The sequence below is a fragment of the Thamnophis elegans genome, chromosome 3 (assembly GCF_009769535.1).
Source record: "Thamnophis elegans isolate rThaEle1 chromosome 3, rThaEle1.pri, whole genome shotgun sequence".
In the NCBI taxonomy this organism is placed as follows: Eukaryota; Metazoa; Chordata; class Lepidosauria; order Squamata; family Colubridae; genus Thamnophis; species Thamnophis elegans.
In genome coordinates, this window is record NC_045543.1 from 77,862,819 (window position 1) to 77,877,973 (window position 15,155).

The 15,155-nt window shown below is 38.2% G+C and overlaps 1 protein-coding gene across 1 annotated transcript in view; it reads right to left on the minus strand.

The window, feature by feature from the left end:
• TRPM3 (transient receptor potential cation channel subfamily M member 3) overlaps positions 1 to 15,155 on the minus strand; it is a 79,155-nt gene that overhangs the window by 50,195 nt on the left and 13,805 nt on the right. Inside the window, exon 3 of the mRNA XM_032213837.1 lies at positions 10,156 to 10,228. Within this exon, the coding sequence (XP_032069728.1) occupies positions 10,156 to 10,228 (73 nt within the window). The remainder of the gene's footprint in view (positions 1 to 10,155; positions 10,229 to 15,155) is intronic.

Sequence of the window (15,155 nt, forward strand, 5' to 3'; positions counted from 1 at the left end):
GATCACGTCAGTGGCCATTTTTGCTGTCCTTTTCAAGGTCACTGGAGGCAGCTGACTATGCTGATGTGGCAGTCCTCCCAAGCCTGGGAACTGTTGTTCCTATGTTGCCAATCTCTTTCCTAGCAATTCCATTCCTTTTAAAAACACAATACAGGTAGTCCTCAACTTACAACCACAAATGAGCCCAAAATTTATGTTGCTAAGTGAGACAGTTGTTAAATGAGTTTTGCCCCATTTTGCGACCTTTCTTGCCACAGTTGTAAATCACTGCAGTTGTTAAGTTAGTAACACGACTGTTAAGTGAACCTGGCTTTCCCATTGACTTTGCTTATCAGAAGGTCGCTAAAGGGGATCACATGACTCCGGGACATTGCAACCGTCATAAATGTGAGTCAGTGGTAAGCATCTGAATTTTGATCACTTGACCATGGGGCTGCAATGATCATAGGTGTAAAAACTGGTCATGAGTCACTTTTTTCAGGGTTGTTGTAACTTCAAACAATCACTAAACGAACTGTTGTAAGTTGAAGGCTACCTGTGCAGAAAACTAACCAGAAATAACTAAAGGATACAATTTCTTCTGTTTTAAAAATTAAAAGCCAGAATAGATGCAATCAGTGGAAACTGGAACATTTCCTGGGTATTATTTTAAAAATGTTTTATAACTGAGATGGGCAACTTGGTTGTTAAGAGAAGTGGTTGCTGAGTAAAATTGCAAATGTGCTTAGGATTTTTCTTCAGTTTTCTTTTGTTTTAACAGACCTATGAAGGCCACTAAGGGAAGGATTGGTTTTCTTTTTCATCGCTATCATTATTGCAAAAGGTTGCTAAACAAGGACTATAGATGTGATTGGTTTTTTTTTAGGAAGATAATTTGCTGGGATTTTATTAACAAAGCAAAAGCCCTGTCTTACAGAATTTGCCTTGCAAATCTTTTCAGAAAAAAATACTCTTTTAGAGCTTTATTTATTTTAATTTAATAAACTGTGTTATATGTATTTTGAACTTAACACATATATGCAACAGAGTAACTGAACAGTATCAGCATAAAGAAACAAAACAAAGTGTATTCTGCAATTCAGGAAGAAGCAGCATGTAAGAAATGTATACTATTATTTCAGGTCAGTGAAAAATTCAAAAGTAAAGTAAAATGAAAAGCGACATGAGTATTGATGCAGATACAATCAATCACTGAGCTGTAATGAGATTTCCAATGCAACTGTAGCTCTTATATGGCCTTTATAAAAGGTTTGGATTAGATTGCTGTGAATGAATGAATATTTAGATATAAGGAAACATATTTTTTAAAATTAGAACAGATCTTGTAACAAGGAAGAAAACATCCTAAAGTGGTAGCCTGAATTGTCCAGGGCAGCTAAATGATTTGAAAATGATAAAATAGTATTGTATAATAAAATATTGTATAATAAAATCTGTGGCAATTCTATACAGATTTTAATCTTGCAAATCTCATTTTGTATACTTTAGCAATCATATATGCTTATGTTTTATCTGAAATACCCAACTCTGAATCAGAGGGTATTTGCCTGTGAGCCTGCTGAGGATAATATTGTATGTGTTTCATGCTCTCTGTGAAAGTTTATGAAATCTGATCATCTTTAATAAAAGGAAGCTATAGTGAAAAAATCAGCTGAATTAAACAATTACTGGTTTCATACGTAGTACCAAAGCACTGTTGTTAAAACAATGCTGTTTTGGAGGCTTCGGGGGGTGGAGCCTGCCGCCGTCGGGAGCTCAACGAAGCTCCTGCCAGGACTCTGGTTCGTATATCTTATAAGATCTATAGATATCTCCCCTTTCTGGCAGAAAGGGGCAGGGAGAAGGTCAGTCGTTAGGATCCTTTGTAATTCATAGCTTTTTTTTTCTTGCTGTGAATGGAGAAGAGGTTCAACATTAGCTGAGCCTTTACTCCGGCCAGTTTTCCGCGCTGCCTTTTTTGCAGCCTAGGCAGATTGCCCCCCCCCCAGGACAAAGCTAAGCTATTTAAAAGTCAATCCGGGCGGGGACCATTCCTGAGGAATTTTTTTATTACTATCTAAAATACCAGCTTCAATTTCGCAAAAGGCTCCCTTCCTTTTTTAGCTGCGTCACAAGATGGCGATCTCGTAGTTTTTGTGTTTGATGTGACGTACTTAGCCAGCCCTACCCTCCTGAAGGCTTCTCTGTACTAATTGCTAAAAGATTAACTGAGGGGAGCAGAGACTTTGATTTTTGGCTCGCTTGATTGCTTGTCTTTTATTTCTACTTTGGAATGGCTCCCAAATCTAAACAGAAGCGCTTCCTTAATAACATATCTCTAAAAACTGCTATGAAGCCGCTACCCTTGCCTCCCACACCCTCCACGGGAGATTTGTTAACACAAGAATTTCTTCTCAAAACGCTTAATGACTTCAGACAGGAAATTAATCAACTGATATCGGATTTATATGATCAATTTGATGCTAAAATTGCTCAGGCAAAGAAGGATATGATCGGAGTAATGACAGTCATGACAGATTATATGCTGAAGCGGAGGACAAATTGGAACTTTTGGAAGAAACTAACCTTAATTTGATATCCAAAATTCAAACGTTACAACAGGAAATGGAAAATGCTCAAAAACAACTTGTCATGATAGATTATAATAAGACTGCCTTTGCAATAAGAGTTAGAGGACTGCGTGAAAACCAACAGGAGAATTTGAAACAGATCTTCTTTGAGGCTTTCAGCCGCTTGGTGGGAAGTCCGGGATTTAACTTTGATTGGCAGATTCAAAGAATTTACCGCCAGAATTCCTGGGTAGCAAAACAGCGACAGCTTCCGAGGGACATAATAATATACTTTACCACAAGGGAATCCAGAAATGAGATAATACAGAGGCTTTACAGCAAGAGGTTGAGAATTGACGGACAGGACTTGATTGTTTTTAAAGAGATACCATTTCAAATAGAACAAGGAAAGAGTACGCTTTCTTAACCGAAGAACTCAGAAATTCTCAGATTCCATACAAATGGGAAGTCCCAGCTGGTATTACAGTTACATTTGGCAACCAAAAACACTGCATTAATTCTGTCTGTGAAGCCCGAGAATTTTACTACGAGACCCTGAAGGCGGGACTTCCTGATTCATCCGGACCTGGAGAGAGACAAGGAGAAGGAGAAGACAAACAGCGAGACACGTGGCTACAAGGCGGAGGGTGTTGCTTTCCTCTTCCGGAAGGGCAGAAGACTAAAGAATAAAGACTAAGCGATGTTCTTAAAGCTTTATGATTTCCGTCTGGGATAAAATGGAAAAGTGGTATATTGATGATGAGACATGGAGACTGAAAGAAGCGTTGCTGATTGTGGACACATATTGTATATAAGATTTGTCTGAATTCTAACTCAAATTGCGCATGAATTATTTTCCTAGGCGAGGAGAGCGGAGATTGCGATCTTTTTGAGTTGTGGTCTGGGACGAACGGAGTTGGGAGGCGCGTGGGAGAGGGAAGGTAGCGAAAGCTTAATTAGACTACTTGGGGCTAGAATGCAAGCTGATATTTGTTTGAGTTGCTATTTCAATATAAGGTCAAGAAAGATTGGTCGGAGAGTCTTCAGGAAAGTGGAGTAAATATGGGGGAGCAATGGACGCGGATATAATATATATGGACATGGATAAAGGCAGGGTGGAAGGTAAAAATTTACATGTGGAGGTGGGTAAGGATAGAAAGGGAGGTGTTGGAAATGAAAAATGAAAGAAGTACTTGAGTTTAATGGTTTTATAGAAAGGTTTGGATATTCGGATAAAAAAAGAGAAATTAAAGGTCTGAATAGATAGACAAAGCAATGAGACTTTTAGTTGGGGAATCCTAATTGATCAACTTACCTGGCTCTAATACAGTTTGAAACCCTGCAAGTAGTAAAATAATCGAAATTTGGAATGAGCTACATTGTTTAAGATTTACAGATAATGGGAAGCTGTGTTAACGTAGTGGGTTTATTGACCCTTCTCTGTTTCTCCTTTCTTTTTAGGTGTGTGTGTATTTTTTATTATTCTCTTTTTTTTTTTGGCTTTTCTTTTTTTTTTTTTTTTATTTTTTTAATGCTAAAGTTAGCTGGCCTTATTATACTCAAATGCTTGTTAAAGAATTATGCCGGGTATGGGACCTGCGAAGCCGTAAGGGGGTTAGGGAGCAATGGACGCGGATAAATATATATATGGACATGGATAAAGGCAGGGTGGAAGGTAAAAAATTTACATGTGGAGGTGGGTAAGGATAGAAAGGGAGGTGTTGGAAATGAAAAATGAAAGAAGTACTTGAGTTTAATGGTTTTATAGAAAGGTTTGGATATTCGGATAAAAAAGAGAGAAATTAAAGGTCTGAATAGATAGACAAAGCAATGAGACTTTTAGTTGGGGAATCCTAATTGATCAACTTACCTGGCTCTAATACAGTTTGAAACCCTGCAAGTAGTAAAATAATCGAAATTTGGAATGAGCTACATTGTTTAAGATTTACAGATAATGGGAAGCTGTGTTAACGTAGTGGGTTTATTGACCCTTCTCTGTTTCTCCTTTCTTTTTAGGTGTGTGTGTATTTTTTATTATTCTCTTTTTTTTTTTTTGGCTTTTCTTTTTTTTTATTTTTTTTTATTTTTTAATGCTAAAGTTAGCTGGCCTTATTATACTCAAATGCTTGTTAAAGAATTATGCCGGTATGGGACCTGCGAAGCCGTAAGGGGGTTAGGGAGGGGGGATTATAGGGGGGAGGGGGGAGGGCGGAATTACAGTTTCAATTCTTAGAACAATAAGAATTCACTTGTATACTGCGGCTCGTTTTCCCTTTTTTTTTTTCTTTTTCTCTTTTATTTTTTTTTAAAAAAAAAACAAAAACAAACTGATGGATACACCAAAGCGAGGAGAAGAGGGAAAGAGGAGGGAGAAGTAAAGAGGGAGTGAGAGGGAATGTAAGGAGGGTGAGATGGAGGGGGGGAGATGTCTGAGGGGGAAGGGAAGTGAAGAGGGGAATGCTGGAGGGGTGAAATGAAAGTTGGAGGGGAGAAGAGAGGGTGTATGGGGGATTGAAGTGTTATGTTGGGGTTTTTTTTTCTTTTTTTTCTCTTTGTTTTTTTGTTACGCACAGTATATAAGTGATTGTATAAAATGAAAATGAAAATGAAATAAATAAAATGTATTTCAACAGTAAAAAAAAAAAAACAATGCTGTTTTGGAAAAGAAAAAAAACATAGTTAATAAATGTAACAGCTAGGTTAGTATATCATGCCAAGTTAAAACAAAAAACCCAAATGGTTAACTTAATGTGTGAACAAAATAAGTGCATTTTATATTCCAGGAAGCAATTTTCTACAGCTCTGGATCAAACAGTAGTATCAGCCTCTCTTTTCCTCTTTCCCTTCTTTGCCTGGGTCTCTAAATTCTGGGGAAAAATGTCTTGGAACCTTTTTATTAAAAAATGAAGGGAACAGAGACTTTTCTTTATATAATTTGAACATACTTCTCTGATTTAAGATTTCTGGGTTACAGTTGATGCAGCATGATTTTATACATATCATTTCTACATTATTTTGTCTCTTGATATTAATCAATCCACTGCAAACATTGTTGGGCAGGAGGTGAATTCTCTATTTTACACCCCCATTTCAAGGGAGTAAAACCTGATCAAGGCAGAGAAATGGTTCTGAGATTCATCACGTGGTTTTTGTGTTGTTGCTAGGATACTCCCTTCTTGTCTGTCTGAGTTAGAAAGCTGTCTTGTGACTCTCCAGTGGATTTGCATCATGCCAATGTTATATCGGAGCACAGCAATATCTCTGTTGCTGCATGTTTCCATTAAATGTCCAGATTGTACAGGTATAGTTAAATTGATCTCTCCTTTATGTCCTGACATTCCAGCTAGATGGATGACAACATAATAATAAAATGTTCTTGTTTTGCAAAAGTACGGAGGAAAAACATTCTGGACACTCTTGTTATCTAGATTCATTGGGGTCAAATTTATTTGGGTTCAGTTAAAAATTTGAAAACCTCATCCTGCACTTTACACTTTCTCAATAATAACAAATGCCTACTAACTTTTTTCTAGAATCTATTCGATACATAACAAGAATATCTATTTCTGTGCACAGAAGCAACCTTAGCAAGGATGAAGGGAAACCAAATGATAGAAGCAGCATTTTGTTGATGTTACACAATCTCAAAATGTCTGTAGAGATTCTCAGTCATCCAGGTCATGGTTATCCCAAAGGTGCTTTTCAGGAGGCAATTGGACTTTTTTGTATTTTCTTTGAAGACGTTTCACTTCTCATCCAAAAAGCTTCTTCAGCTCTGACTGGATGGTGAGGAATGGAAGGATTTATATTCCTTGCAAACAGCTGGTCATCTGCATCTTTTTAGAGGGTCATTGAAGCACTTGGAGGTCTATCTGTGACCTCAGGGTCACCTGAGTGGTGCTAATGCCACCATCCAGTCAGAGCTGAAGAAGCTTCTTGGATGAAAAGCAAAATGTCTTCAAAGAAAAAAAACAAGAAAGCCCAGTTTGGGACAATCATGATGTGGGTGACTGAGAATTTCTACAGACTTTTAGCTATGCAATTTGGGATGAATACCCAGACTTTTACAGACTTTTAGCTATGCAATTTGGGATGAATACCCTTCAAATGGTGTGGGAATATGAACAGATTTCCAGAAAACAAATTGCAGACTACAGGAACCATTTGCACTACTCAGGTGACCCTGAGGACACAGATAAATCTCCAAATGCTTCAACGACCCTCTAAAAGGATGCAAATGACCAGCTGTCTGCAAGGAATATAAATCCTTCCATTCCCAACCATCCAGTCAGAGCTGAAGAAGCTTCTTTGATGAGAAGTAAAATATCTTCAAAGAAAAAACAAGAAAGTCCAGTTGCCTCCTGAAAAACACCTTTGTGACAATCTCAACGATTAATTGTAGTTACTGTATATACTCTAGTATAAGCCTAGTTTTTCAGCCCACTTTTTGGGCTGAAAAAAGCCGCCTCGGCTTATACTCGAGTCAGTGAAAAATTTGCCCGAAATGGAGGAGAAAAAGGGCCGGGGCCATGCCGCTGGGTGACACTCGTGAATGGCCCAGTGCCCCTGTGAGTTTCCCCTCCCTCTGTGTCAGTTTGCCGCGCAGCGCGCACCGCACCATCCCCCCTCCTCACGTTCTAATGTAATGCAGGGCTGTCTTACGATTCCCCTTCCTCCCCCTCCTGCCGCTCTGCAACGATGTCCCACCTCCTCCTTGTTATGGCAAGCAGCCACATAGCGATGTCCCACCTCCTCTGGTACAGTGATCCAATGATAGGAATCACTGTGCCGTGTGTCATAGGAGGCGGGACATCGCTCCCCGGCTGCACGGGACATCATCATCACAGCGGGACATCAGCATCATGAGGTGAGTGAAGTATTTCATTGAATACACCGCTAGTTTACTGTTTTTCTTTGAAATAAATATTCAAAAACATTATTGGTATCTATTTTTATTTTTGAAATTTACCGGTAGCTGCTGCATTTCCCACCCTAGGCTTATACTCGAGTCAATAACTTTTCCAGTTTTTTGTGGTAAAATTAGGTGCCTCGGCTTATATTCGGGTCGGCCTATACTCGAGTATATACGGTATATTGTGGTGGAGCTTGCACTATGACAGGAGAAACTTGTATCATTACAGCAAAACACTGCTTCATTAATATGTTAAAAATGCTGGATCACGTGGAAGCTTTTGTCTTTGTATATACAGACAAAGTGTATGCATGTGGGTATATTTCACAGTATCCCCTGGAAATCCAAATTCTATGGATAAAATAAGCTATTTAAATAAATAAATAAATAAATAAAAATAATAAATAAATAAATAAATACAAACAAATCTTCAAGAATACCTTATGCCCAATCTATCGACAAATCTGTTTTTTAGTTGGCCTTTTTCAGGTGTGTGTGTGTGTGTCTGTGTAAATGTCCTTTTTGCTGCTTCAAACACCTGGCACAGAAATGGCATTCACAAACTGCACATCTCTCAATACAACATGCTACTAAGCTTACTCCAGCATTTTTGTTTCAAATCAAATGAAATTGAATTATAACCATTTCATGGTTGACATGCATTGCCCTTTGCATCAGGCTAGAGAATAGTAGCAATGTTCATCCAGAGCTGCAGGACAAATGCTTTGTGAGCATGAGTCATGATACATTAACAAGCTAGAAGGAACCAAAAACATCAGAGTCAGGTAATCATAGAAATATGCTTCAATGAATACAACATGGATGAGGTAGCACTTATGGAAATGAACATGTTGTACATCATCCACTGCAGAGGTGGGTTGTTCCCAGTTTGGCCCAGTTCGGGCAAACCAGTAGTAGCGGTGGCAGGAGGCTCCGCCCACCCGCCCGGACACTTCTGCGCATGCATAGAAGCATCACCCCTGTGCAAGCGTGCACAGGAGCACATCCGAAGAGGTAGTAAAAAAATTGGCAAGCCACCATTGATCCACTGTGCTTCTTCCAACATTCCAAACAGTACAAAAATTTGGACTCATACTTATGAAAGGACTATGGGAAAATAAGCAGCAACTAAAATAGCAGCAACTCTTGTGAAACAGCTGTGTTCTGCATCCTTTCCAGAACCCCCCCCAGATGTTAACAAAAAATCTCTAATCATATCTTTTTAAAATATAACATAAATTTAATTAAGAATATCTAAATGCATAGATGCAACTTCAGAAGATAGGGGCAATATTAATGTTACCAATAGCACTCATTTTGTAAAACAGTTTACTTTTTCTTTTTTCTTTTACTTTTTCATATTTACTTCACCATTGCATCAAACATCCCATTAGAATAACTGTACATACTTCTGTGGCATTCCATAACATTTTATTCTCTTTCATGCAGCTTCCACATTCTATTTTCTTCTAATTTTCAATATATCATAAGCCATCAAGTAAACCATAATTTTAGATTTATATTCACACCTCTGTCATATTTTATGGCACTACTAAATTATAAGAATGTTTTTCAGACATATATCAAAACATAATAATTCTCACTCATGGTGGGCACTTTTCTATGCTTTCACCTTGTTCCAATACATCCATTCATGCCTTCTAGAAGAATATTTCCCATGGATTATATTCATTTAGAATTTGGTACAAATTTCCTATAAAATCACGTTTGATTATCAAACATTCAATGGATTTCAAACAAAGCTATCTAGCCTTTAACCTAGTCCCCTTAACATTCTCTTTGAAAAAAGGTATAGATGTAAGAAAGGGATATTTATAAGACTATGATGTTTTAAAGCAAAATTTGGATTCCTACATATTTTATAATACTATTTATTTATTAGACTCCAGGCAGCTGAAAACAATAAAAATTAGGTGTAAAAGCTTTACAAAATTCAAACACAATTGCATTGATATAAACTACTATGCAGTACTGAGGTCACTCCAGGCGTGGGTTGCTGGAGTTGCAAACCCATGCTTGCGCCAGATGTGTGCTGTGCGTATGTGCACTGTTCACTGGAAATTGTTCTTCGTGCATGCGCAGAACAATTTACAGTGAACTGTGCATGTGTAGTCACTAAAAACCAAAATGGTGACAGCCCAGCGGCAGCAAGGGAACCAGTTCGGCAGCGTGGCAGGCCTGGGTTGCTGCCGGTTCTACGATTCAGGCCTGAATTCCACTACCGGTTCAGCCGAACTGGTTTGAACCGGGAGCAACCCAACTCTGGGTCTCTCCATTTGAAAAGTTCAATAAGTTTGAACTAGTTTTCTGAATAACAAAAAATGGTTCCTTTCTGATCTTGGGAGATTATGTATCCCAAAGTGAGTGGGCTGCTGTTTAAAAGATTGTCCTGTAGGTCCCAGTCCCCTCTACTGAAAGGACATTATATTTTCAGCAAAAGGCCTAAGGGTACCCCAGGCCACATAGATCTTTATGATCGTTAATCTTTTGAATCATCTTGAATGAGTCCCAGAAGAGTATTGGCAATCAATGAAGCTCCTGCAAAATAGGTGCTTTGTATTTAAACCAGTTTTAGTCTATTCTAAATTCTATTGTTGGTGGCTCACACCATTATTTGTAAGAGTTTGCTGTGTAGATTTAGTATAGGCTTGTTGAGGCAAACAATTACATTACCTTTTAACAAAGCTGTCAAGATGGCCAGATCAATATCCTGGTGTCCTTCTGACCCCATACGAAATACTGTAATCTGAAATGAAAAAAAAATTCACATGTGCTACTAAAATACAGATAGCTATTAAAACAATATGTAAAATTTGCAGAGTCTGAATTCAGAGATATTGGGAGCAAACAAAATTGGTTTATACCAATACAGGAAGATCGATTCATAATAAATAGCAAATATTAAAGATTTAATAGATCCAGATTCATCTTCCTGTTCAGATTTGCTATAGGAACCGTGGTGGCACGGTGGTTAGAGTGCAGTACTGCAGGCTACTTTTGCTGATCACTGGCTGCCAGCAGTTTGGTAGATCGAATCTCACCAGGCTCAAGGTTGACTCAGCCTTCCATTCTTCCTAGGTGGGTAAAATGAGGACCCAGATTGTTTGGGGCAATATGCTGACTCTGTATAATCAGTTAGAGAGGGATGTAAAGCACTATGAAGTGGTATATAAGTCTAACTGCTATTGCTGTATGAATTCTATATGGAATATGGAAATTATTTTCCACAATTCATAATAATTCCTTTTCTTTGTCAACTATTGAGGGTAATTAAAATACCGAAATTGCAGAAAGCCATTAATGGAGCAGTGTTCAAACTTGTAGCAAAAATACCATTAGGATTTATGTTGGTTAAAAGTATTGTAGTACTATGTCTCCACTATTCATCCATTTCAAAGTATGGATACGTTGTAGTACAGATTTATTCAGTATAAGCATCTTCTAAAATCTGACTTAGGATGCATAGGGAAAAATTGCAGGTATAGTTTCTTCTACCCAGGTAGCACAAGTTAAATACTATACCTGTGATGGCGAACCTATGGCACACATGCCACAGGTGGCACGCAGAGCCATTTGTCAGGGCACACGAGGCATTGGTCTTTTTTGCTCTCTGGAGTGCGAAAAACCTACCCTTCAGGCAAACAGGAAGTTCAGGAACGTACTTCCGGTGTGCTCATAGGGCCGGTTTTAGCCCTCCAGAGCGTTCAGGAGCCTTCAGGAGGCTTCCCTGAAGGCTCTGGAGGGCAAAAAACGACCCTATGAGCAAACCGAAGTCACGTCTGGTTTGTTCGTAGGGCTGGTTTTAGCCCTCCGGAGCTGTTCCCAAACTTCCGGTTTTCCCTTAGGGCTGTTTTTTGTGCTCCGGAGGCTTCAGGGAAGGTCCTGAAGCCTCCGGAGGGCCTCGGGGGGGGGGGCGCAGGGGAGGCTGTTTTTCCCTTCCCAGGCTCCTTTAAAGGCTCTGGAGTCTGGAGAGGGTGAAAAAAGCATGCCAAAAGGGTGAGGGGGGAAATGGAGAAAGTGCTGGTCATGCGCGCATGTGCACTGTATTCGTGCAAATAGCATTATGGGTGTAGTACACCTGTGCACAATCCCCCTGCGCTCCCCCTGCTTTTGGCATGCAAGCCAAAAAAGGTTCGTCATCACTGTCCTATACAATGTTCCCTAACCATAAAGTAAATCACAATAATAATCTAATAAAGCAGAAACATGGGATATAGATATTATACATCACTATCAACTTTTGTTGTGGATAGTGACACTGATCTAGTATTAAGCTTGTTAACATAAGATCAATAGGGTTCCCATAGCAACCAGGCGAGTATATTTTCCTGTATGCAAACAACAGAAAAGTAGCATTCAACAGTCACAAAAGGATGAGCTGAATACACAAACAAATGCTCTTCAAAACTCACATTTATTTTTACTAATGCCTGTATTTGTGCTAAGGCCAATGACAATAGGATTTCATTTAAGCAACAATTGTGTTTCAATCAACAAATATGCAGTGAACCCTTACACCAGAAGTATGACACAGCCTCAAATTAATCAATAGGTAGCAAAAAGAGGAGGAGGGAACAAGAACATCAACATTCACTTGCCAATAATGATACACTCTAATGAGGCTTGTAGATGCCTGCAACTGTGGATAGAAATAAGTGCATTATGCATATCAGCAGGGTAGAATCTTTTTGGGCTGACAGATGCTTTTGGTTTTTGAATGAGATACCTGGGGGCTGCATTCTATAAAGTGAACAGTACGGATTAAGAATTGGGTGGGACTGGAATGGATACGAATTAACTTGGATATTTAAGTTAAATTGATAAAATATAGTTACTATTATTCGTCTTTGCATATTTAATGCAGCAATTATGAAATAGCTCTGAAATCTGCAGCCATGTTTTAGGATGGAATGTGTACTCCCAGTAGAAATAAATGTATTCTCTTCTTATATTAGGATTCCATGCTTACTACTTAAAGCATTTTAAAATTTATATCTATTATTTTAAAACAAGAAACTCGCATGGCTTACTTTACGTTTAGCATTATGTAAATGCTCTGAAACAAAGCATATTTCATTTGAGCTTTGGGCATAATTTAGAGCTGGTTTAGTTGTGTCATGGATGATCCATGAGGGAAACTGAAAAAGAGAAGCATAGGCCTACTAGTTTGACCATAGTGTCTCCCTGAGAATGTTGGGCACTGAGGACAGATCCAGAAGCTTTGACTTCCTTCCATGGCTCCAGCAAACAGATAGTAGGTGTGGAACTGAAGTCTGGCTCTTTTGCCAAAAAGATATACCCACTGTGGATGACCTGTTCAATATAGCTTGGGCCTTTTAGGTATCAACTCCAATTCTGTCAACTACAAATAAGGAATTTTGGAGAACTAGATCTCTCTCTCTCTCCCCCTCCCTCCCCCTCTGTCTTAAAAAATGGGATACTGGTAATCATCTACTGATAACCCTAATATGCATGGAAAGAGTTCAAACAGATAATAAAAGTAGTCCCTTTTTAAGTATTTTGAAGACAGTACAGGTATTTCTCAACTTACAACAGTGGCCGTTTGACGTTATGATGGCACTGAAAAAGTGACTATCAATGATCATTTCTCACTTATGACCATTGCAGCACCCCATAGTCACGTGATATATGTTTGGATGCTTGACAACATTTATGACAGTTACAGTGTCCCAGGGTCATGTGATCCCCTTTGCACCCTTCTGACATGCAAAGTCAACGGGGAAACCCAATTCACTTAAACACCATGTTACTAATTTAACAACTGCAGTGGTTCAGTTAACAAATGTGACAAGAAAAGTCATAAGATGGGGCAAAACTCACTTAACAAATTTCTCACTTAGCAACATAAATTTTTGGCTCAATTGTGGCCATAAGTCAAGGACTACCTGTACTCTGATTGCTAAGAGTCAACAATAGATTTAAAAATTTCTCAAAAATAGAACATGTAAGACAAAGCTTATCTTCATCTTTGACAAGGTAACCACTTTAGTAGACAATAGAAACATTTTGAAAGCTGTTAAGTGTGGTTCAAATGGCACTGCAGACAGGTGACACCAACCGCCTCGCTAATGATTGTCAGAGATTTGGTATTAATGTTTCTATATTGAGTTGGAGAGCTTAATGAGAGGGGTGTGGCAGGAAGCTGTCTTGGGGCCAGTATTATTCCACATTTTTATTTTTATATATACACTTTATTAAAATTGTACAGATAGCATAAAGACAGAAAAACACAAAGATAAACATATCAGAATATAAACCTACAAATATAAACCTATACTAATACTAATGTGCTGTATTTATTACTAGAGTTGACACAACGAAAATGAACTCAAACTTTCTGTTGCTAACACTTGTTGTTAGCACAGTTGTTAAGTGAAATTTTCCCCATTTTATGACCTTTCCTGCCATAGTTGTTAAGTAATAGCTGCAGTTGTTAAGTTAGTAATATGATAAGTTAATCTGGCTTCCCCATTGACTTTGCTTGTCAGAAGATCACAAAAGGTGATCACATGACCCTGGGACATTGTAACTGTCATAAATGCATGCCAGTTGCCAAGTGTCTTAATTTTGATCACAAGATCATGGGGATACAGCAACTATTGTAAGTGTGAAAAATGTTCAGAAGTTACTTTTTAAAGTGCAACAGTCACTAAACAAATGGCTGTAAGTTGAAGACTACTATAATGCCTGAAAAAAAGCAATTACATACCAATTAAAATGTTCCAAGTCTTTACTCTTCTTCAGTGTTCTACCTTAGATGAAATCCCAAGACTGCTAACATTTTAACACAGGTGTTACTGCAATATGAATGCTGCTTGGGTCCATGATTCATGGATGGCTTAGTAGAATAATTTGTTATAATGTCTGTCTTACTGGGCATAAAAGGAAAAAGCTGAGTTACATTTTAATGTCTTCTTGGGAAGCACGAAGAATGATAATGCATCCAGCAGTCTGCATTTTGCTGCAGTTTCATTTTTTCACTTTGAAGGCAATCAAAACAAATATTTGGCCTAGTAGTACAATTGTTCATGTTTATTTAACTGCTGCAGATGTAAATTATAAATGCAAAACTACTTTGCTTAACGATAAGAGATGTTACTAGGACAGCCTCTTCTGTTTGCAGCCTAAGTTATTAATACATTAAGTTTCTCAGACTAGAATGGTAATTCTATTCTGGTGTGTAGGCAGCAATAATGATTGCGTTGAGTATGCCTGCCTGAATATTTTGATACAATTGTCCCTTGGAAGAGAGAATTAAATGAGTCCTCACACCTACATACAGTCTTCTACATTTTAGAAATTAAGTGTAATAAAACCCCATTAACAGGCATGTAGAAGTTACAGAGTGTTTCCCCACTTTCATAAGCACTAAGAAATATCATGCTAAAGTGATTAATCAGCTATACTGCACCCAACAACTGCTGACTGTAACCAACTGCTACTAATAAATAGTGGGGAAAGTGGCATAACTTTGAATGATCACCAAATGAATGATAGTTAAATGAGAACTACCGGTACTAAGAAGACTATTTTTCTTTGTTTTTTTTCTTGCCTTTTAATAGTTATTTTGTTGCCCATTGTCCATAATCGCTATAGCATTTGGAGTCCTTGTAAATCTAACTAACTAAATAAATAAACTTACATAGTTTTCT